We start from the raw sequence: 24,773 nt of genomic DNA, 5'->3' as shown, positions 1-24,773 counted from the left end.
TTTGAAAAGCTATACCATTCCATTTCAGTAATTAACAGTTCTTTCATTCAAAAAAAAAAAGAATTGACATGTAAAGCCTCACATTTTACAATATACAGGTTCATTAGTTCCTTTAAAAAGCAAACAAACAAAAACACATCAACACATGCAACCAACCTCAGAATGCATTTCAGGTGGTCAGTCCACATCTATGTGATCTTTATGTTATTGTGGGTCTCCAGTGGCCTGAATAGAAGCGTGTTTCATTTCTACAATAATCATTGTTTCACAAAAAACAAGGCAACCTTCTCATTCAAGCATGAAAGTAAGTTTTCACTTGCTTGTAATTAATTAGTAAATCGGTAAACACAAATACCATAAAATAAAATAAAAAAGGAACAGGAAAGAACTCGTGTAGCTCTCATTGGTCCTACAGCAGAAGGAGAAATTTTAACTAGAAAACCTCAAGTACACAAACATCAAGTAGAAAACAATCTCAAAATTAATATACAGCATGTTTTAGCTTGTGACAATTTAATTCCCTTCTCTGAATATAGACGGGTGTGGCACACAATGGACACTGCCCAGAAAGACTGCTGGACCATCTCAGCAGGCCGCATCCTGCCCCTCAAGGTCAGCCAAGCCACACTGGCCCCCTTCCCCCAAGGACTCTAACGATGAAGTGCCCCTTCTGTCTTTGAAAAATCTTTTCTGCCATATCATTTCCCATTCAAAACTACAGCCATATTTTTTTAAATATTCACCTGCTAGGCTTTTCAAAATTTTACACTTGAAGCGTTTTCCTGCTCTCCCACTCTGTCACAAGTTGCGATTCTTCTCCAGACCCATGATGCTGACAAATTTCGATAGGTTCGTGGGTACAGTGGGCTGCAACCACTGGCCGGCGGTAAAGAACACAGGAGTCGTAGTGACAAGGCGACTCTGATGGTGGATGTCTTTTCACTAAACCATGTTTTATTCCAGAAACTGAAAACCATTGTTATAGCCTAGCCAAGAAATAAACCTACATTACATTAAAATAATATTTGCCCTAATGGGACAGCCTTAAGAGTCCTATCAAAAGAAAACCAAAGCCTACTGTAAAAGGTGACCCGGGTTTCTATGAGGCATTGGATCCTGTGTGTGTGTGGGTGGGGGAACTGCTGTGTGTTGATTAAATTGGGCCTTGGGGCCCTGCCTTCTCCCCAACGAAAGCACTGCGTGGGCAGAGTGGGGCTGGGATCCGTGGAACATCCCAGGGGAAGACCACGCACCCAACTGAAAAGCCAGGAGAAAGGAAGATACAAAGAGACAAAATGCCTCACTTTGATGAATATGTTTAATTTTTTAACTTAAAAATATACCCGGTCCTGCCTAAAGACAGGCCTCAATGTATTCAAGTATTAAAACTACCCATTTAATATCACACATGGAATTAAAACATTTGGATACTCTTTTTTTTTTTTTAATTTTTCCTACCAAAAAAAAATCAACAACAACAACAAAGAAACAAAAAACTTACACAGCCCATGTTTGGCTGGGGAAAAAGTCAGTAATGGATTTCTTTCCCTAAGATCTGATAACTTCATTTTTTTTTTAGCCTAGAAAACACGGTTTTTGTTTTAATAAAAAAAAAAATTATACAACTGATTCTGCATTTTCCAACTACTCTGAGTACTCCGCCTTACAGTGCAACCCAAGACAAGTAACTACACTAAGTATCCGGGAGGTACACCCTTCTGTACAGCTCATTTGTAAGCAATGCAAGTGCATAACCACTACTCTAATACAGTGCTCAAAGGGTTCATCGAAACTCTCATAACATCTTCCCCTCTTAGAACAACACAACTGGAGGTAATTGCTGGACACATCGTTATCTTTTCATCTTGTAAAACTTGGCCTCAAGTCTCCACGGAAAGACGCATGGCCCAACAGTGCCAGTACAGTTGCTGCTGCTTCTAGAAACAACTGGCAAAAAATATTTAAAGCTAAAATTTATTGCTCCAGATTTGACTCGCAGAACCATACTGTTGTGTACAAACTGTTAATCTCCATAGATGCTCAGACGTGATTGTCTCCTTGTGTCTAAACACACAAAATACAAGCTGCTATCTGTACAGTTTACAGTACTGAAACACATATATTTGAAAATGAAGTATAGATATGTACTTTGCAAAGATACATGATTTTACAGCAGGGGTTTACCCAAACTTATTTTTTACAGCCACTTTCAAAATAGACAACAACTTCACTAGTATACCTAAATTACATCAAAGAATCAGTGTACTGAAAGTAAATAGACTGCCAATTCCCCAAGCTCCCACGTTATTTTTAGGTCTTTTTTCTTTTCTTTTCCATTTTTTTTGAAGAAACCCCTATACATAAAATGAAAATAATTTCTGGATATTTTCTTCAATGGTGGACTAAGCAGTTTCTTAAAACAAGACATTAGTTTGCCCTTCATTTCCAAATGCCTTGAAAATAAGATCTACTACTGCTTTAAAAGAACCATCGGAATGCTTCAGCGCTGGGAACAGGTGTTCTCTATAAAAAAAGAGCAAGAAAACAAGTTAAGCTTTCCTTCCATGCTAGTATAAAATTAGATTTTTCTCCTTTATACTTCAGCAATCGTTTTAGTCAGCAATATACAACACAGTGACTTGTATATCTCAACATCTAATAAAAAAGAAATGCTCAATCTTAAAACATTATGAAAATTAGAATATGATATTTAATGCTACTTGAATATAGTGGTTAAAACATATTGGCCTTCAAAATATAGGAAACGCAGCCTATTATAGGTAAAACAATCAGAATGCAGGGGAGATTCCAGGTTCTCACCAACAGGGGAGAGACAACCAGCACATATACTTAAATCTGCATCTGCAGTTGAAGAGCCTGGGTCACTTAGAGTAAGCTGTCTTGGTGCTAGTGTGACACACGTGCAGACAGCACAATCACACCGTGCAACAGCAAAGGATTCACCTTTGCTAGTTCGCTCTCTACATTAGTCACTTTTAGGATAGTTCTTCAGTTATTTGGTTCTCTATTTCAAAACACGTAATCAGTTCCGCACATACTCTTTTTTGGTGCATGTGCGCCCATATCTCAGTTCAAGTGAGTGCCATGACTGCTCTCCCTTTAAGCCCACAAACAGAGATGTGATCAAAAAACTAAGCTGAAGTTTGACCACTGTTTTTAAGCACAAAATCATAAAATTTACATATGAAAACTAAGGAAGGGTGCTGTCAAAATTCAGTGAAGTAATTTCTCTATTCTGAGGGACTTCTTTTATGGCAGAATAACAATAAATATCACACCAATATTCTCTGAATCACATATCACTTACTAAATGCTAAACACCTTCCTATAATCTAATGGAATGATGCTGACAAAATACATCACTATTTTAAAGTGAGTCTAGATTTTCAATAAGTGAATAAGTATGAAGCAAATTGATACTAACCAATGATACTCAGTAGAACGTAACTTTTTAAGCATAAATATACTACAAATGATCTTCCAAAGAGGAAAGCATCAAGCAATCCTTGTAACAACAAGCTTATTTCTACTTTGAGGTTGATTTTTGCTAGGTAAATGGAAATTAAGGTTCAGGTTTTTTCTATATATTAATATTCCAATAATTCCCTACACCATATTCTTCTTAAAATGACTCATCCTGTTCTATTGCGTATGTTCTAACAGTGTACATAAATAATCACATGATTAGTGAAGGTATATAAGAAACAAGCTAAGAGTATATTTTCCTAAAGAGGGAAATTAAAATTGATTTTATTCCTTAGATCAATCCAAAAAGTTCACATAGATTCTAAGATGGCTGTTAAAAATATGTATATTGGGCATGGTGGCACATGCCTGAAATCCCAGCATGCTGGGAGGCTGAGGTAGGAGGATCACAAGTTTGAGCCTAGACAACTTAGCCAGGGGTGTTTCAAAATAAAAACATTATGGGCCAGGGATGTAGCTCAGTGGTGCCGCTGCCTGCCTTGCAAGCACAAAGTCCCAAGTTCAATCCCAGGTACCAAAAAAAAAAAAAGTCAAAATAAAAAACATTAAAAAGTGCTTGGGATCTAGCTTAGTGCAAAGGGCCTGCATTCAAACCCCAGTACTACAAATAAAAATATATGAGTATATAATTGATACATTAAATCAATGTTGCTAAATATTGAATATGTATACAAAAACACATGAATACATATATACACATACATGCACTTGTAAATACACCTTATTAGTAATATTTGAATTTCATAGTTTGGAAAATACATGAGAAATTCAATCACAATGCTCTAATATTTGGGGCTGCTTTTATTTACTTTCCCATATGTGAGTTATTTGCTTAGCATTCTCCTAATGTAATAATGTCATATAAAAATAAAAGTGTAATAACTGGCTAAGATGTTGATTAGAAATTTAGGTGCATGAAATAATCAGTTTGGAAAGGAAACCTATTTTTCACTATCACCACCTTAAAAAAAATATTTAAAAACTGTCCTCACAACCAACAATAAATTTCAAAGCAAATCCACTAAGAACAAATTAATACACTGTAATTAATCTAAATCAAGTTTGCATATAGGGATAGACAATAAATTCACTGTGAAGTGTCTTTTCAAAATCAGGGTCTGCTGTTCTCATAAAAGTAGTACTGATTTTGTTAATATTTTACTCATCTTTGAATTTAATCCAATTTCTCCATCCAGCTCACTATGCATATCAGGATCTTCACTATTGGATTTGGTTGGAGATAAACACCTTTTACTACTTACCAAAATTAACTTTTGAATAATAAATGTAGTAAGTATATATGCAGATTACATAATCATTATTAAAGGACCTTTATAAAGTGAAAGAAACATGCCATTCTAATACCCATCCTTTGCACACACATGCAGTAAATGAAAACTTCAAAGTTTGTACCAGCTGTTAACTTGCATGGTTAATGCCAACTTAGAATAAATTTTATATAAGTATGCACATTTGTATAAATGTAGTGGTTTTCAACAAGATAAATTAGATCCAAGTATATCAATGCAATTATAGATCTATGGTTACAGATTCACATATGAAAAATAAACATGTGCATATATATTCATATATATACACATTATGTGCATATGTATGACATAGGGGTGCCAACTTATTCCCCAGTGCCAACTGGAAATAAGATTATAAATATATACTTATGTAATCTCACATCTTGATAAACAAATATATTTACAAAGATAAACAGAAAAAATATATGGAGTTCATTTTTAAAATGAGATAAAATCCTTATGTCTTCGATACACTTTTAAATATCTTTTCTAATTTTTTGTTCTTCCTATGTCCCCTTTTTTCTACTCAATTTTACACACAATATTTTGAAAAAAGAAGTTTATAAAATGCTATCTAGGGTCAAAGATCATTTCTGTGAGGAAAAAGATGACCACTTCTCAATATTTGCTAGCAGAAATAATTAATCAAACAATGCCAAAGCAGGAGAACAGCATGGATCTTCTCTATTCATATTAACTGTCATGAAACCGCAACACAGCGATGCTATTTTTTTATATCCCTATGCACTGCGAACACATTAAGACAAGGCCACCAAGTGACCCTTGGATAGAACTGTATGAGCAACTTACTACAAGACCAGTGAGCAGGAAAGCAGTGGAGCACATTTTATTTTCCTTACACTAAGATCTCTGAGATCATGAAATGTAAAAATGATTAGCTGAGAATTCCCCTAAAATATGTGAAAAAATTAGCAAAACTACTGGTGCATTAATTGGAACAAATTATCAAGATTCTCACTAGGAATTTGTAATAAGCTTTCTACAACAGTTTTATTTCAGGGTTAAAAAAAAATAGCAAACTCTTTCAAGTCTTAGGGGCTGCATCTAATGTCCTGCTGAATTTTCAGTAGAGTCACAAGAAAGGTACTGCGGGCTGGGGCTGAGTTCCTTATAGACTAGCAGGGTGAAGCACTGGGCTAAATTGCAGGTTTCTGATGATTCTGTGCAAATTTGGGCCCACATCTTCACTAATTCGCTCAACTAATGAGTGCCTCTTTGAAAGAGGATTACCCTAAATGGTTTGGGGCGAGCTCTCCAAGGTGGGGTATTAGATGCCCTCAACTGCTTCCTTCAGGTTATAAACAGTCCAGTCCCAGCTGGGGAATCTCAGTCCTGATGAGATTACAGTGACTTTCCGGCTCTTAGGGGGCTCTTATCCTGAGTGACAGGACAGCCAGATTCCCCGGGAAGCGGAGGGGGATGGGACAGAGCTGAGGACGGCTAGAAAAGTCCCAGGAGCCCTTCCTTACGGGGGCCAGGTCCACAGTGCCCTTGGGTTCACAAGGACGTCTTCCACCTCACCTCTGTAGACCTTTTAAGGCAAGGAAATTTGCTCCATAGAATAGTACAATCCAACCCCAAGTGCATTTCTATTTACTGAAAAACACACAAAAATTATTGTATCTGCCAGAAACATTTCAGTTTGATTTCTGTTAAATCAGCAGTGGAGAAATAATCAACCAGACTAAAATAATTAAGGATCCCAGAAGCTGCCACTGTAAGAATCTGAAAATGTTTCCCTTTTTCGGTTCCTGCTAAGAAACCACTTGGACAGTGGTATCTTCAGGTTATGCACCTAGTATGGTTAGAAATATGTCAAGTTTAATAAAAACTCAGCTCCTGAGAGCTGAAAATGGGGACATTTTTAATTCTGTGCATATGAGGATAGAGGAATTGTCTGCTCACATGGAGAAGCAATACGCAAAATGTAGCAGTATTTACAACGCTACTCAGAAAACGGCTTTTAATGAAGTTTGACCTGAGGTTTCAAGGAGCAAGTTAAAGATAAGTCTTGATGCTGATATTACTTACCTCAGAATGCATGAATTTTAAACTGAGAGAATGCCTATGACATTGGAAATTTCCATACAGTATAACATTATCTTTCCAGTGTTTGTTCATACTGTCTTTCCTTTTTCTTTTTCTTTTCCCTTTTTTATTTTGAGGCAGGGTCTAAGTTGCTAAGTTGCCCAGCCTGGGCTCAAACTCAGAGTATCCCGCCTCAACCCCCCAGGTGCTGGGATTCCTGATGTGCACTATCACACGCACCCAGACATATACTTCTTATCCAAATCTTTCAGTGGCTCAAGACCTTTGGAATTCTGCTGGGAAACAGGCTGGCTCCGATACAATGGTTTCCCAGTGAAAGGTAGCAGTGGGAGCCATTATTCTTACACTAATCAAAACACAATTTCCTCTTTACTGCTGAAGAAATATAAATCATTTGATTATCTTCTGATTCTCATACAACAATGTGAAGTAAGTTTTTTTAACCCAAATTAAAGCAATTTTAAACCATAGTTAGCTAATCCAAGCTGGTGCCAGACCTCTTGAAATAGTATTTTCAATGTGAGGAATCCCACACTGAGTTTCTGACATGTAAAGATGGAAGGCCTTACAATCAGGAATCCTCACTGTATTGAGTTTTCCTTTTCACATTAGAATTTGAAGACTTTAGTGAATCATGGAAATACTTAGGAACGAAATAAGAAATTAAGCTTTGATTAGCGGAAGAATAATGATCCCCCACCTACTAACTTTCACCGGGATATCACTGTATCAGCTGTCCTGTTGCATAGAATTCTGAAGGCCTGGTGAGTCACCAAATGTACTGGAAAGTATATGAGCAAATACTGGAAAGATATATTTAACTTCAGTTACAGAAATTGCTAATGTCACAATCATGATCTCAATTTAAGTGACAAAGAAATATTGTTAATAAATATGACAAATGATAATAACAGGTTCCATTGTTTTTTGTAGCTATTCAATTAAATGTGTTTTATAGCTACTTATAAAGCTTTCAAACCCTGGGATTTGCGGGGATGAACAAAAGTAAAAATTCCTAATAAGAAGAAAAGTATAGTTTTTTCTGAATTTGGTTTAAAAGATGATAAAATAACCTTACATAGATACTTTGAGTTTCTTCCTGGCAAAATCTCAAAACCTACTTGAAGACATAATATATTGTGTTATTGTGATACCGATTATACACATGAACACAAATATTTGAATAACTGATAATTATGGTGTAAAGTGAAAACTAGCAAAGGTAAGCACCTCCCCAAAAGATGTTAGCAGAAAATGTTTCCACATCGTGCTTTTAAATAAATTATAAAAATCATAGTCTACTGTTTTAGCATATGTAAATATGGGAGAAATATCAATTTGTGATAAAGTCATCATACAGCCCAATAATTTATTGTTATTATAAATGAAAGCAACTTTATATTAACAATATTACCTCATATGAAAATATTTTCAATTCAAATATATGCTTTCTACTTTTTAAATTACACCTTACTTCTGCTCTGCTGTAACACACCTGTATCATGTATGTGAGACACATATGTATATTAATTTTCTCAATTTAAATCCAGTTATCAGATAGCTTTATATCTTTGGCATCATCAAAGCTTTTTGCCCATTATCCAGATGGAAGTTAAAAACAATAATCAATATTACCACTAGGACCCTTCTCTAGAGGGGAAAAGCATTAAATGAATAACTAAATAATGTTTATGATTCAATTTATGGAGTCTCTAAATATGATTATAAGGAGCATTCCAGGGTTTTGGTTTCCAAGTTGACATTTGTGGCCAAGATTCCCCTGATTAATGGTGGAGAAGTAGGGATGGCCTTTCCACCACTATCGATCCTCCGCTGACTGCTGCTCCCACTATGCCTCCTACATTTCGAGTTCCCTTCCTTTCTCTCCTACACCACCACCATGATCCTCACCACCGCCTCCATGGCATGACTTTAAATGGGAACCCAGCTAACTGGTCAAAAGAAAGACACGTTTACAAATCATGCTGTAAGAACTCTAAGTCCACATGGCAACCCACTGGTAGGTAAGCAGCTGCCCAAACACGCACAACTGTTAGGAGCTAGGAAAAGGCCGGGTTAACACCTTGACTCATTCTGATCCAGGGGGACCAAAAGAGACACCCACTTTTGCTCCTGGTATCTAATGCAACCATTTTCTTTAGGCAAATTTCTGGATTAATTGTATTTCAATTAAATTTGGGAACTAATACTTCAAACGGCATCATTCAAACAAACAAGTAAATTTATTTTAGTAAAGTGGATAGCTTAGTTATTAAAATGTTCTTGGGCAGATAGAAAAACTATATCATGGTGCCTTGGTAAGCAGAAAGAGGGGGGCTTTCACTGGTTTACAAATTAAAAGGGTGTTTTTCAAAACTGATTTTATATGTACTATTTTAACTCTATGTGTAAGAGGGAGTGTAGAAGGAAACTGAAAGTGAACTACAGATTTAAAAACCAAAAATTATGCTTAATAAAAGCTATGTAACTTTTTCCAGAATGATTGAAATATTTTCATTTATATGTGTTTACATTTATATTTCATGTGCATATATACATATAAATATATTTGGTACATGTGTCTATATATACATATATGACTGTATGTGTGTATATAAAAGGTTAGTAATTCAATCTCACCTCGAAGTCACACTTATAATTCCTATTTAATCCAAAAATACCTCTAGATGAGATCATTGTGAATTAGCTAGCAAAAAATAAGACAAAATTATCTGACAACTTTGAAAATGTTGGTTATAGTCAGTGAACTGAATCAATTTTACTGCTCTGTTGTTAAAAGAAGAAATATTCTTCTAAAATGTGAGGAAATGAGAGGTCACTGAAAGAAGTATTAAGAGGTGATGTTTAACCTATCAGGGTGATGGGTTCCAAGTGTCTAATTTTTATTAAAATGAAGTACAATGGTCACACTTAAAATCCATAAGCAACTGAAGGTTCCTTGTGGTGTTTTTCTTTATCATAGATCTGAGAATTTGAGAAATATTTATTTTTTATATAAAAGTGAAAAAATAATTTAGTAGGAAATGTTCTCTTAGGCTGTTGAGTAGGATTTGAGTTTTGTAGTCACTAAACTTCATTTTGCTCAGAATCCTTTCTGGTAAACATCCAACCACTGAGATAGACCTGACCTAGAAAGCCCTGCATATTTTATCTCCACTGACCTGGGTAAGATAAATTCAGGGAACATTAATTCTAACCATCCGACCAATGGGATGTCATCATCAAAATGATGTCCTGGGTGAACACTATGCTTCTAAGAACAGCATGTAGCTTTGCAGTCTGTCTTTCTCTAATGTTTCTTTTCCTCACATTCTCCTTCCCTCTCTCAGTTGGTAAGCAAAAGAGGGGAGTTTTCAATGATCTACAAATTGAAAAAGTGTTTCTTAGTGATTAAAATGCCATCACACAGAGTGCTCCAATACACAGCAGTGCTGACTTTGGCTCCTTGCTCTTTCTCCTTAACATTCCTTTTAAATAATAAACTCTAAGGTCAACACTTAATTTATCACATTTTTTTATATGTTTCTCTGTTCTTTAGAAATACACTTTGGTTTATCTACTGTCATTAAGGCATTAGACACAATTAAACTTTCCCCTCTACCATGATATGAACACACCACATGCCAAAGCAAACCTTCACTCGTTAGACCCTAAATTGTTTTCAGGAACATCTCATGAGCTGTGAAGTTCTCCATCTGTGAGACCAAGTTCTCCATCTTTGTGAAAACACAGCCACTTACATAATTAACTCTCAAAGTACAGCTCTAACCTCTTTTTAATGCATAGCATTTATAAAAATGTAACGATTAATATTCATCGTTGTTCTTCTGGAACCTTTTCTATACGTTCAATTCTGTGTTTCCCAATAAATTTTCCTTATAACCACTTAAAATTACGCTAGTATTTTTGAATAGTTTGTTGTTCATAAATGCTGGGTGGTCTCTATACACGAGGATTAGTTTTCTAGTTTTGGTCTTTCTATGTTTCCAATTGTAGACTTGAGAGTTACTTTGAAAGAGAAATTTAAATAAAGAAAAGAAAAGGAAAGCTAGTTTGTTTTTCTGAAACTAGGTTTTTTTCTACGATGGTAAATAAAAAGAAACAATGCTGAGTGATTCTAGTAGGCCTCAACCCAAATCAATGATAGTTTTCCATGAAGTTGAGGCACTATTACCACTCATTTCATATGTAAAACAGACTCAGGATTGACCCAGACTTGTCAGTCCTTTCTGTCAACATACTCCTTTCTGATTTACCTTATGTCTATAGTAATCCTATAGCCTGCTGTACATCCATCTATCCATCCATCCATTCTTCCTTCCTTCTTTCCTTTCTCTCCTCCCTCCCTCAGCCCTCCTTCATCCCTCTGTTCTTCTTTCCTTCCTTTCCTTCTTTGTTCCAATGTAGCTCCTTCTCTTACTGAAGTCAAAAGTTCCCAGTAGTCTGTAAAATATACCTCAAAATATAACAACTGAACAATACCACAACACACTATCACAGGAGGTAGCAAAGGTAGAGACCGTATCAATCTGTATGGCTTATCTAGATGTAAAAGACTAAACCAAGGATAAATCAAGGAACTCTAAGGCTTTTAAATAGGCATGAGATTGCTTCCAGAGTTTTCTAAAAAATAAATCAATTACATCACTTTAAATTTGTCCATTTCTTCAATTGGGAGTTGAAAATATCAGGAAATAAGTACTTAAAAGTTGGATAAAGGACTAAGACAGAGAGTTGGAAAATTACAAGGGTATTGAAAAAGGCAGTTAGGAATAAAGAAAGTGGAGGGTTTTTCAAACCAGGACACTGTGTGAGTGTACCTCTGTGTGTGTGTGTGTGTGTGTGTGTGTGTGTATATGTATATGTATGTATCCACAGAACATACAAGTCTTAGAAGATAACAGATCTTGCCTAAAGCTTTGTTTAATTGAATTTAGTTCATCAGGGATTTGCTATGTTCTTAGTGACGCCATGCATTTACTAATATTCTGTGTAAGCACAGACTGGGCTAGAAGTAAAAAATACAATACTTATAGAAATACTTTTAAATTCTATTCTTATCTTGTTAACAATACTCAACTTTCTTTCCTCACTACAAACTTGTTCAGTAGTCCTGTTGCTATGGCCAAACTTGTGTTTTACGGGGGTTTTTTTCACTATAACCAAAAGCTAGAAATGTATTTTGCATAGCAGCCCAGTCCATCCAAAACAGCTTAACATCACAGAAAGAGCTTAACAGCACTACATGTGACTCACACAGCCCCCACTGGACTTTCTGAAAACTGTGGTGGGCAGCCAACACCTGGTGTCACCTGCAGCTCAAACAACACACAACACTGTAACAACTCAATGCACCTCTACACCCTACAGTGTTGTCGTATCATTTCTTCATCACATGAAGAAAGCCCAACAGCACTCTACTTCACAATGCATTTACATACACATAGTAGTTGTACAGAGACAATAACATTTATCACTTGGGGGATGGAAACATACCAGTATTCTCTACTTTATTTTTCATGGACTAGAAGATAAGCACAAACTACTTAACATTGAAGAGATGATTCCAGGCTTTCTCATTTCTCATCCATCTACACCTCATATTACCTTCTTTCTTACTCTCCACCCCATTAAAACCATCACTTATGCCATGTAACTTACAAGAAACATTTTCCTTAGAAAAGTCATTCCTCAGCATAATTATTTTCCTACCACTCACTAACCATCACTAATTATCACCATTTCCGTGCAATTACATTTATAATATCTTCTTTGGGAAGTTTACTTCATCTCTTTTCATTAGGTAAAGTTTTGGAGAAAATGCACCTTTTGCACAATTTGCCAGATTTGCTGAAGTCCACGGAAACGTCTATCAGGCTCCCTGAGCTACAAGCACACGTCTCTTCCTCTCTCATCAGACTTGGCCTCCATCCCTCCGCTGTTGCCATCAATCACCTCGCTGCAGTTTGGAGCGTTAAGCAAGAAACGGTGCTTTCAGCCCAGTTTTCCCCATAGTTCAACACTTTTCCCTACTTTCCCAAGAATGTCCTCTAAAATATGACTTTAAATGCAGATGAGACATAAACGAGGTCCCATTTTCGTCTCTTTCCATTACACTTTGAAATTATTCTACCAAGTGTTTCAAAGGAGAAGAAAAAAACACCACCAGATAGGACACAATCCCTGTTTTGTCAACTCTAATTCATCTTCCACTCCACTTCACTCTCTCAAGCAAAATGTATTAACTCAAGCCATGAAAAAATTGCTTTCCTTCTTTTTTATATTTTCTGCTTTGTGCAAAATTTCTGTAACTGCTGAAGGAAAGTAAACACCCATAGCTCATCTTGCCAAAGTCCCTTCTAGGCTCTGTATGGCATCCTAGCTTGAGCCGTCCTTTCTCCTTTGTTTTCAACCTCTCTTGGTTAGTATTCCAAATGTTTTAGGAACTCATCACTATTTTCCCCATAAGAACACCAACCTATGGTATCACTGCTTAATAACTCTCTTCATTTCACAAATACTCTCTTCTTATGAAAAAGGAAAAAAATCTGCATAGTCACTCCACTTTTTATCTCAAAATCATATTTACCTGCTTTATTTCCTGTCTCCTGCCACATATACTATGTATTCTCCAATTTTTGAACATTTGCCAAATATTTCCAGTTTCCATTATTTGTTAAACATGTTCCCTGAGTAGAATTTATGAGAAGCACTTAACCATTTCTTTCTTACAATTACTCTCCTGAAGCCACTAACTCACATTTAGAATAGCTCCCTGTTCCTGTACAAAGACAATACAGCGGCTAACTGAAGATGCTGGGCTAGTGACGTGGGTCAGATGCAGACCACAGACACAGGCACACCGACACCTCTGGGGGACAGAGTGAGTCAGTGTGGGGTGGCCGTGGGAAAGGAGGAGAAAGTCCTGACCCACAGGGACAGGCTCACCTCCTGACTGGCTGCACCAAACACCCTTCTGGTCCTCCCAGGGCACCCTACAACACCAGTATGGGGAGAGGAAACCCGGCTATGAGGTTTATCTGTTCACAAGTGAACTTAACAGACCTTTGCCAAACCAGGTGATGAAAACAGATATTCAGAAAACACGCATCACAAAATAGTCTACCTGGGCTCCAACATCTGGAACCATGGGTAGCCTATTGTGCTGGATTTTCTGTAGATAGTTGTTTTGAGATACTCTTCATGACTTAAATAGGACTGAGAATATGTATAGCATCTTTTAATTGGCAAAGAACATTAGCCTTCATGTAACACTAAAAAGTTGTTAGACATAGTCATTTTTACCCCATCTTATTGATGAGGAGATAAATTCGGTTGATGTCCTTCACATTCCTCAACTGGCAAATGACTTGAGATGTATGGTTTCTCCCACAATCTCTTCCTTATCCCTGTGGCCACAAGGCCCCAAGTATATATTTTAATTAATAAAAGGAAAAGTCAAAAACCTAATAGTACATTTCCTCAACATGAGTTATGTCTGGGTTTACATCAGCCAAAGAAATACAGCTGGATATGAGCTTGTGAAACATGTAACAAGAACTGGGCTACATATTAAGAAAAGCAGAATTTTCAGCAATCCCAATCTCATGTGTAGGTGTGGATTCTTAGGCGCTTAAATTAAGAAAAAGCTCAGAAGTTTCCCAGAGGAAAAATACTTTAGAATACAAGGTCACAAGCCTGCTGGGATCTTTTAGCTCCAGCAAAACTAAGTTCTCAACATCATTAAGTGGCTGTCACACTGAAGTATGGTGCAATAAACAAGAGGACTCGTGACACTGCACGGAGGGGCCGTGTCCGCTGCCCTGCAGAATAATTCCATTTCAGGACAGGGGTTTGCGTGTGAAGGAACAAGACACACTCAAGGATAAAATTACCCTCTACTCCTCCCTAATATTTGGAAACACCTAAGGGTAACAGTGAAATGCCAGGTGAAGAAGTCTAAGAATAGGCAGAAAAACTGAGGCACAAATGAAACTACACATGCATACAATCCTTAACATTTATATAATCCAAAAAATATTTTCTTGAAAATAAGTTTTTATAAAACTGGTGTTATTCTAGAGCGTGTCAGTTCTTCAGCCAGTCTAATCACAGACTGCAAACACACTCTATACAAGCGCTGAAGATTTTCCATGTATTTTGGTTTCACTTTTGCTTTTGTAAAATTGAAAGAGAAGTACACTCTTCTTCAATTTATATATTGACTTTTAAATAAATTCAATCTATTACTTTAGCTAGATATTTCTATGCAAAAATGCAAATTCATATTCAATATATTCTTTAACACAAGTAAAAATAAATGCAAGAAACTGAAGTGTATCCACTTGTGTGAAATTTATTGGAGGTAAGACTTTTAAAAACTTTTCACAGCAAAATTAAAGTGAATTGTCTCTGATAAAAGCAAACTATGTATGACCAGTTGAAGTTGATTTTAGCAAACTTCTTAAAAATATATGTTCAACCTGGGGAATACTCAAATAGGTGAAGTTTAACTTCATATCAAAAAAAATTGAGGGTGCTTCCAGAATTCCCCCAACAGGTGTATTCCATTCCATCCTGGTGATCCATATTTCAAGAAGAGAAAAGGTAGGTGAGATCTCTATCCTGTTCTCCACACTTCCTAATGGTCCTCCAGACTCTCATTAAATTGTTCTCTATAAATCTTTAAGCATATGCAAGGCTTCACTATTCACTTAGAAACATCCATGGCCAAGACTACTCAAAATGTAGAGCAATTCTTCAGCAATGTGTTCATTAAAAGCTTTAAAAGTCAAATAACTTTTATTGCCTTCATCACTGGATACACTTTCTCTTCTTAACCAAAGATTTTTACCCAGCCAACTTGAAATCTGAAGTTTAATATTATTTAATTTGTACTTACTGCCTTTCTGATTGTGCTTTCTTTGAAGACAGTTGGATTTCAAACAAATATTCATAGAATTTGCAAATGGATTTTGATTGCTTTTCTCTTCCTTGTTGTTGTCCAAAGGGTTACATGGATTTGCATGATGTTTGGATATGTGAGCAAACTGGTTTCATTTAGGAATTATTAAAAGTGTATACTTTTAAAAAATCCTTTTACTTTTAATTGATGATAAAATTGTATGTATTCACCATGTACAACATATATGATGTAAGAACAACTCAAAGTCCCCTGAATTAAATCAAGTGCTGGGAAGAGATACTTATTGGACTTGTGTCACCGTCCAATGCCTTGGTCACAAATGGTGCGTGGCTTTTGTCAGAGCTGAATCTTTGAGGGTTTTTTCTCAGCATATACAATTTAGAATCTTTTTCTTACATTATTTTTGTTACATTGTAGTGATCATTTACCATAATTTGTTGGAATTGTATTGAAAAACATCATCCCCCTCTCTCTTTTTTCCTATTTTCCCCCTGGTACTGGGGATTGAACCCAGGGCCTTCACACTGAACCATATCCCCATCCTTTTTTAATTTTTGAGACAGGATTTGACTAAGATGTCCAGTGTGGACTTGAATTTGCAGTCCTCCGGCCTCAGTCTCCTCTTTCCTTTTCATAGCCAATTATACATTTGCAATTTGTATTTCTTATTGGCCCAGATTGAAAACTCATTTTTATATTATGACATAAAATGACAAACTGGATGATGTTTCAACTTAAGACATGAAGCATTTATATTTTACCCGTACATTGTAAAAATCACCAAACTTCCAAAACTTCTGACATGTTCAATTAAAAACTAATTTTACTGACTCTGAATTTGAGGGTCACGCCCATTTTGTGTGTGGCCTTCCAGGGAGTCTCCTCCAGAGCTCATGCCACCCATCCCATACAAATCACAGGGAGGTTTCTGTCCATGTGTGAAGAGGCTCCAAGGACTTAGTGGATGTCTGAAATCCACCCCCCACCCCGCCCGAAAGAACCACTCTTCTGAACCAGGGCATCATTTGGGCCAGTAACTGAGTAGCTATTCATCAACCCCGCAGAAGGGCAACCTAATTGTGCAAAAACTACTGTTGGCCATACATTCAGCAGATCCACTTTTAAAAGAGTAGAAAGAGAAGAAAGAAACTGATTTTCCAGAGCTGGGTGGGACTTGGAGGGGAGAGCGAGGAGCGGGGGGGTGAGGGTGGGGCTTCCTCACGGGATTCCATAAACCAAGTGATGGGGGAGAAACCGGATCGGATCTGTGTGGTCTCTGACGCCGCCCCCCCAGATCAATCACATCACCTGAACAGTGTCAGGGACTGAGGATGGGGCTGCCCACGGGACAGCTGGATCCCCTGAGGCACAGTAGCCTGGGATATTCTAAAAAGTCGATCTTCTTATCAGAATTCTAACTGCAGTGAACAATAAAACGGAAAGATGCCTTTTGCAAAGGACAAAGTGCGATTATGTAATTCAGTGTCACAAGCATCTTCTAGATAATCACATTTCTTAAAATATCTAGAAACTTGGGCTGGGGATTTAGCTCAGTGGTTTTGCCACCTGCCTCCCAAGTGCAGGGACCCGAGTTCGATCCCAGGTACCAAAAACAAAACAAAACAAAAATCTAGAAACTTAATTTACATTGAGGACATCAGTCTTGAAAATAAGTTTTCTACACAGGGGCACACAGCATCTGAAACAACTGCTTTCAACAAGTGGTGGCTGTTTTAAATACAACAATATAGTACATGATCCGTGGTGTATTGCCAATTTACAGTGCACGGTATCACAGAAAAACTAAACATTTTAGGTGCATTATCACAGTGAAGATTTTGCAGGGGTGATTGTATAAATAATTTGCTAGTGCACTAAAAGATGCTTTTAAGGTTGACTAATGTAAAATTAAAACAGTTTTAAACAGAGCAGGTGGGGGTTTTTAAAAATAAATGTTGGCAAGAACCCCAACACCCATGTGAATCTGTCCTAATCCACTGCATCCACTCTGAAAAAAATCTGATGATGCTTCAGTCTTTGAGATGAGAACAAGCCCAAGGGCAGACAGGCGTATGAGGCTCAAGGTGGTGACTAAGATTCCAACTCATGATTACGATCCAAATGGGAACTGGTGTTGACCAGTCGATGTCAACAAACATGAGGTACAGAATCTGCACCTGACATCCCTGGCAATGGCCACGGTGAGTCCCCAAATCATGACCCAAAACACCTGCCCAGGCAATGACGGACCGAAGTTGGCTTGTCACTGAGCCCGAACCCCTGTGCCCCAACAGCTACATATGGGTTTAAAGCAGTCGTGTTGTTCATCATCACCTTTTTAATGATCTAGATAGAACCCTAGAAAAAATTCTTAATGTTTAATGTTAAACATTTTTTTGTTTCTTTCCATCAAGTAGTATTCCACTAATAATCTCAGCCTTCAACCATAGTCCATGCTCTGATAGGAAGTCATCTTCAGTTAGGACATTTCTTTTTCTAGCAAGACAGGGCCTTGCTATGTATCCAGACTGGCTTTGACCTCTCTATGTAGCCCATCCTGACCTCAATCGAGATGATCCTCCTGCCTCTGCCTCCCAAGTGCTGGGATTACAGGAGTGCACCACAACCAGCTAAGAGAACCATTTGAACTATCTATAAATGGGGAAATTTCCTTTCTTTCCTATCCATACCTCACTTTTTGAAGAATGATAGAGCTTTCGTGCATGAGAATTTTCAAAAAGGAAGAAAATATGGTTCTAGGATATTTTGCAATCTTCTAAAATGCTGAAGAAATTTAAATATCACATCAAGCACAGGAGAAATTATCAAAAGAGAAAAAAGGGAATGTATAAAACCTGTTTAGACTAACACATCAATACAGAAATGTGTGCCGCAAACCTACTCACATCCAGTTTCCTCAGAATGGTTCCTTACTAAGTAAGTCAGAATTATTCCATGGCCCTAACCCACTTCAGACCATAAACTGGAATGCAGATAGTGCTCTGAACCTGGTTAAAGGTAACACTCAAGAGCAGTACAAAATCTATAGTTCTTTAGACTACATTTCAAGAGAGAAAAGGTCAGTCACCTAGTCCTTACCAATGGGGCACTAACAGGAAACTTCAACATGAACTGAATTTTAATTTCCCATAGCCTTCCAGACTTAGAGAACTTATAATTCATGAATCCAGGGAAGATTCCACCTAAGAAAATATGTGAACTCCCATTTTAGTGACTATGAGTTTTGCTTAAAGAGAGTTGCCAAAGAAAATATAACTACCCTTCAATGAAGTTAAACTTTTTGCAAAGAAGTGATTTCCCTTAAAAAGTGTCAACAATTCCTCCCTGAAGAGGAATTTATGCAATGTTTTAATGAAACTGGTCGTCATCAATAACAGTATCTACATAATATTGAATTTCTGAATCCCAAAGTACTATCTGCCTTGATTTGTACTAACAAAAGGAAAAAATTGAATCTTCTATATGCTCAGCGCACCAAGAAAGGTCTTTAGGCCCTAACTTTATCCTCTCAGAGACCATTTCCAGTTATTTATAGAGAAAATGTCTCCAAGCAGTGCTTATCATTTGCAAAAGGATGTACAAGTCCCTTCCTGTGAGAACTCTTACCCTTCAATCCAGTCCTTAGAATTCTCAAACTCCCACCACTTACAGCCTCAGGTATACATGAACGTCCAACCTCCTACTCTCTAAATGTTATCAGGGGTCTAACTATGATTACTGGTCCATGTTTCTTAATCTACTGCTAAAATTGTTTACCAGTAATTTTCCGTTTTTTCTTTTTGTTTTAGTCAGGATACCATATCCACCTTTCACCAAATGCATCAATCTCTGCAGTTACCATAATTAAAACCTAGTTTAACACTTAGTGATTATCCATATAATGTCTGTGTTAAGGGCAGATACAGGTAAAACAAACTATCACTGACCATACAAAGTATCAACCAAAACTGTGCCTGTTGTACAGGGCAATTTTGCAACCACAAAATGGTTACTTTGTCAAATGCAGAGCCCAAGGAAGATACTTCGTTTCCTTGTTGTAACTGAGTTTCAGGAATCATTCATTTCTGAAACTATGTAACTTGCTTTTCAAACACAATCCCGATCACATGTCCTCAAATGAACTGATTGGACCTGTCCTTTTAAATTCTCAGTCATCTCTCCTTAAAAATTGCTGATGGCCTTCAGTTTTTTATATTATTGCTGCTTTCTCAAAAAATAACAGGCAGGTAAAAAAAAAAAAAAAAAAAAGAAAAGAAACAGAAAAAAGGAAAAAAGAAAGAGCCGTTATCATACAAAGGAGAAAACCTGCTCCAGGAGGGTATGGATGGAAAACCTTCTGAATCAAACACAAGCTTGTGTGCCACCATCTACGTCCTCCCGCTCACACCTGGCCACTGTCCCCCGAGCCAGTGAATCCACACAGGATGTGAGGTGTCAGGCGCTCGGGCACATTTTTGTAACACAGGGAGGGGCATCTGGACCGAGTAAGGGGCAGCCCTGGCCCTGCTGAGCTCTGCGCGGTGGTTCCTGACCATCCCACTGCCCCACCAGCGGGGAACCGCGCGCCCCGCCCCGCCCCGCCCCGCAGGAGGGCGGCGTCGCGCGTGCAGCTCTGGGGGTGGCACCGCGAGCCCCGGGCCGCCCGCCCCCCCAGCGCCTCCTACAACCTGAACACAGCGGCCTCCGCCAAGGGGCGCTGCGCCCCGAAGCCGGGCAGGAAGCCTGGCAGGGCCGGGGGTCGGGGGTCCAGCCCGGGAGGGGGGGGCGCGGGGAGCAAGAAACCCTCTCCTCTGACCTCCAGCGCCGCGCCGGGCTTCTTCTTGAGCTCCTCGCACTTCCTGAACTTGCAGATCTGGTGTCCCGTTTTGCGGTTCCTGCAGCTGCTGCACACGCCGCAGTTGATGAGGCGCTTGCAGGGCACGCACACCCCGCAGCGCTTCCGCTTCTTCTTGGCGGGGTTGGCGCCGCCCGCGCCGCCCGAGGACGCGGGCGACGACGCGGGGTGGCTCTGCGGGCAGTCCGCCAGGTTGGCGATCTGGAAGGCGCTGTCCGACACGGCGGCCGAGGCGGCCGCGGGCGAGTGCAGCGCGGTCATGACGATGACGCCGGGCGGCAGCGACAGCCCGCCGAGCGCGGGGATGGCGGAGAAGGTGCCCACGCGCTCGGGCAGGTTCATGAGCTCGGCCTCGGCCGCGCCGCACTTGAGCTTGTTCATGCACTCGCCTGCCAGCGGCCGGCAGTGCTCGGGCGCCAGTGGCGACAGGAAGTTCGAGTTGGCCATCTGCAGCGCGGGCTCGGGGGGCGCCGCCTTGGGCAGCCGCTGGGGGTCGGCGCGGGGGTGCGCGCCGGTCCTGCCCCCTGCGCCGCCGCCGCCCGCCGCGCCCCCTCCCGCGCCGCCGCCCGTGGACCCGGCGGGGAGCAGCGCGGGGGCCACGGCGGCGGGGGCCGCGGACGGCGCGGCGCTCGCCGAGGACGCGGGGGGCTTGCGGCCGCCGCCCGCGCCGCCCCCGCCGCCGCTGCCCCAGAGCATGGCCGTGGCCGCCGCCGCCGTGGCCGCGTTGTCGCAGCTCCAGGGCGACATCCCGATGCGCGCGGCGGCGGCGGCGGCGGCACTGCCCGGGAAGATCGGCGTGGTGATGCGCGCGATCTTGGCCGCCTGCGGGAAGGCGCCGCCGCCGCTCTTGTAGAAGGAGGAGGCGAACGAGCGGTAGCGCTCCATCTCCGAGTTGTAATCCACCAGGCTGCCCAGCGCGCCCTCGGGCAGGTGGCTCTCCTTGGGCAGCCCCGGCGCCTCGGGGCCCGGCCCCGGCTCCACGCAGACGTTGGTGTTCATGGTGCAGGGCGGGAGGAAGGGGTGCAGGGTGGAGGTGGGCGCCGCGGGGGCGCGGGGGCGGGGGCGCGGGCCGGGTCCGGCGGCGGCTGCTCAGTCCTCTCGGGGGCGCATTTCCACGCACGCAGAATCCCCAGGCAGCGTCGTCCTGCGCATTATCCTCCAACTGTTACAACTAAAATAAAGAGAGTCATTGCCACCCGCTGCACGAGGCGAGATTCCGCACCGAGGCACAGCCCCCCGCCCGCCGCGCTCCCGGGGCCCCGCGGGCCAGGCCGGGTCGTTTGCATCACAATCCGGGAGAGCCCCCCCCCCCCGCTCGGCCCCCTCCCTCCGCCGCCTCGGCAGCCGCGAACCGCAGCTCCTCCCCCTGGTCTCCCCGCGAGCCCTCAGGAGAAAAGGCATTAATAGCCCGGACGCCCGGGGAGGGGACGCGGGGGCGACCGCCGCCGAGGGAGAAGGGCAATTGGAGTGCTAAAGACATGCAAATCGGGGGCGGGAGGGCCACGCTGCCCAGAAGCAGAGGGCATCTAAACATGGTGAGATGTGTGAACCGGAGCTGCCTGAGCACGCACGAGCTGCAAAGTAGGAAGCCGCGAGGGCCCTAGGAGGGAAATGAACAGGAAATTAGCAAATGAAGTCCTGGGAAAGTCTACAATGTATCCGAGGATCAACTGCGAGCGAGCACAAAGCCACGCAGGGCTCTGAGCCTGCCCACGTCCGAGCCGCACGAAAGAGGCCGAGAGAAAGGAGCGACCAGCTGCCACGGTGTCCTCTGCGCCTGCGGTCATTAGTTTGAATCCCAGCACAGCTGGCTTGGTTAGGGTCTTAATTCAATGGACCAAGGACGGGTCTCAATTGTGCGAGCCATTTGGTGGTGGGGGTAAGAGGGTGGTGTTTTACTTGTTTCAAAGAAAGGATGAAGAGAAAGATGGACTAGATAATTAATTTTAAAAAAAATGCAAGCAGTGTCTCAGGCTTTTCTCCAGAGCCTGCAGCCTCGCCAGGATATTCCCAAGCCTTCCTAATGGAGACTGCTGTCTCTTCCAAGTCCATAGGAGAGCATTAGACTTTTTAAATATTATTTTATTTTACGTTGGTTTGTTAAGAATCTCTCACACCACTGATTTTTACATGGGGGGGGGGTCCCTTTAAGGTGCTCTTTACCCAAAGGAAAAATCATTACAATGATTCCCTCTTGCTCTTTTCAGAGAAAGTTTAATGATAACTAGGTATTTGCATTCATCTCTGCGGGCAGGCCACGATTGCACTTTAGGGAGAGGTATTTAGTTGCTTGTGACAGAGAGAGGACATCCCATCTTTCTAAGAAATAAAGCCAGGGCACCAAGTGCATATTCACCTAAAAACCAGTTTCTTTGTTTCCAGATAGCTTTTTTGCCAGAATATTTTTTGGTGACATCTTTCGAGGCCCACAGATTGGTTTAGAAGGTGGAGTTCGGGGAATTCTAAACGGGGACCCAGGAGTCTCCGTCTCAAATATTTAGAGTTGAAAATGGACATCAACTATAGTAATCACGCTTATAATTAGATTAGTTGCTGCCATTGCTGCCCAAACTCCAAGTGCAAAAACTTCAAGACCTACTGATGAGGCGCCCTAAAAAGCAGGGTTTATGTAAACAAATCCCTGTTAGGCAAAGTAAATGGAGATAATGCACCTCTCCCTGCAGGCTGGATTAGGAGGTAGCAGGCGCCTTTCAATCACAGCGAGCCCCTAATCACTCCGAGCCACCTCGGTGGTTTCGCATTAGGGAAAACTGCTCCCTTCTGAGGTCTGACGACAATACAAAGGGTGCCCCCCGAATGCGCCCGGTTAAATATTCTTGATGCTGGCGAGGGGGTGAGGGGAGGCGCAGCAAGAATATGCATATTCTTCAGTTTCCGCAAATCACATTGTAGCTGCAAAAGACCACAATAACTGCTACTCGGGAAACTAGTTATGCCGACCATGCAGTAGACAGCGGCCCGCTGAGCGGAGGGAAATTTTTCAGTATTTCCGGCTTCTGACCTTGTTCCGAATAAAGAAATAATTTAGTCCGTTCCTCGGAGTCTCAGACTGGGGTTTCCAGGCAAACCTTCTGGCTTTCCTGGTGCCCCCCCCCCTTCAGGGTTTAATACCACCAGGAACTGTAGGAGATCACAGTGCCCGGCCTCTAGGTCATTATTGTTTAATCAATGCATCTCCGGAGCACGGAAAAGGTACCTAAGGCACAGCTATTGTTTGGATTTTATTTAAAAACAAAATAAAACACACACACAAATGACGGTAGTTCTACAGCAAGGCTCAACCAGACATCCATACTTCACGACGCTGTTTCGCCCCAAACAATGTGACCATGCACGGCGGGGCTGGAGTCTGGGCGACCGAGACACAGGGATCAAAGGTCAGACTGAACCTTCCGGGGAGGGGCGGGTGCAGGTCAATTAATAAATTAATACAGCCGCGGTTCTCGTCGCTGGAGTCCAGCCTGAATAATCCACTTTCACAATCCCAACGGACAGCAAACATTGAAGAGAGAGGAAAAAGAAAAGAGAAAAAGACGGAGGAGGAGGAGGAGGAAAGCCAGAGGAAAAAAAGAACAATCACTTACCAGCCTCTTTTTATTTGGGGAGCCTTAGAATTTGCAGACGCGGCCAGTCTGCCTTTAATTGGTCGCACACCACCCCTTACACAAAGAAACACAAATCCGGGCGCGTCTTGGCGGCTCCCAGTGACAACTTTAATACTTGTAAACAAACTGTTGGGGAGGGGAAGGGGGTAAATAAATATGCGGATCAAAAAAATACCTGTAAATGGCTTATGTGTTTTTTTTTCTGGTTGCGGAGAGGAGGAGGAGGAGGAGACGGCGCGGCGCAGGGGGCGGAAGGAGGCGGCGCGGAGCGGCGGTGTCTGCGCCCGGCCGGTCGGCGGCCGTGTGCGCGGGAGGCAGCGCGGGACTCTCCTGCCTCTTCCTCCCGCTCCCACCTCGCCCGCCTCGCCCGCCTCGCTCCCCTCCCCCTCTGTTTGTGTGTGCGGGTGCGGGCTGGGGGCGGGGCGCGCCGAGGTGTGCGGGGCGGGGGCGGGGGCGCG

At 41.3% G+C, this 24,773-nt stretch overlaps 1 protein-coding gene across 2 annotated transcripts; it reads right to left on the bottom strand.

The window, feature by feature from the left end:
* Nucleotides 1–1,300: 1,300 nt before the first annotated feature.
* On the bottom strand, nt 1,301–24,650 carry Cxxc4 (CXXC finger protein 4). Of its 2 annotated transcripts, none has more exons than XM_021245415.2 (3): nt 24,295–24,650; nt 20,651–21,860; nt 1,301–2,523 (listed from the first exon to the last, which is right to left on the bottom strand). In XM_021245415.2, the coding sequence occupies exons 2-3, from the start codon at nt 21,686–21,688 to the stop codon at nt 2,479–2,481; spliced, it is 1,083 nt and encodes a 360-aa protein (XP_021101074.2). In that variant the 5' UTR covers nt 21,689–21,860; nt 24,295–24,650; the 3' UTR covers nt 1,301–2,478. The 2 variants fall into 2 exon arrangements, with proteins under 2 accessions (XP_021101074.2, XP_087054946.1); XM_087198820.1 differs by having other exon boundaries at nt 24,491–24,650.
* Nucleotides 24,651–24,773: the final 123 nt, after the last annotated feature.

The sequence above is a fragment of the Heterocephalus glaber genome, unplaced genomic scaffold (assembly GCF_053883595.1).
Source record: "Heterocephalus glaber isolate CG9 unplaced genomic scaffold, H.glaber_assembly_v1.0 deba00001688, whole genome shotgun sequence".
Lineage (NCBI taxonomy): Eukaryota > Metazoa > Chordata > Mammalia > Rodentia > Bathyergidae > Heterocephalus > Heterocephalus glaber.
This window is presented reverse-complemented; position numbering and strand designations above follow the sequence as displayed.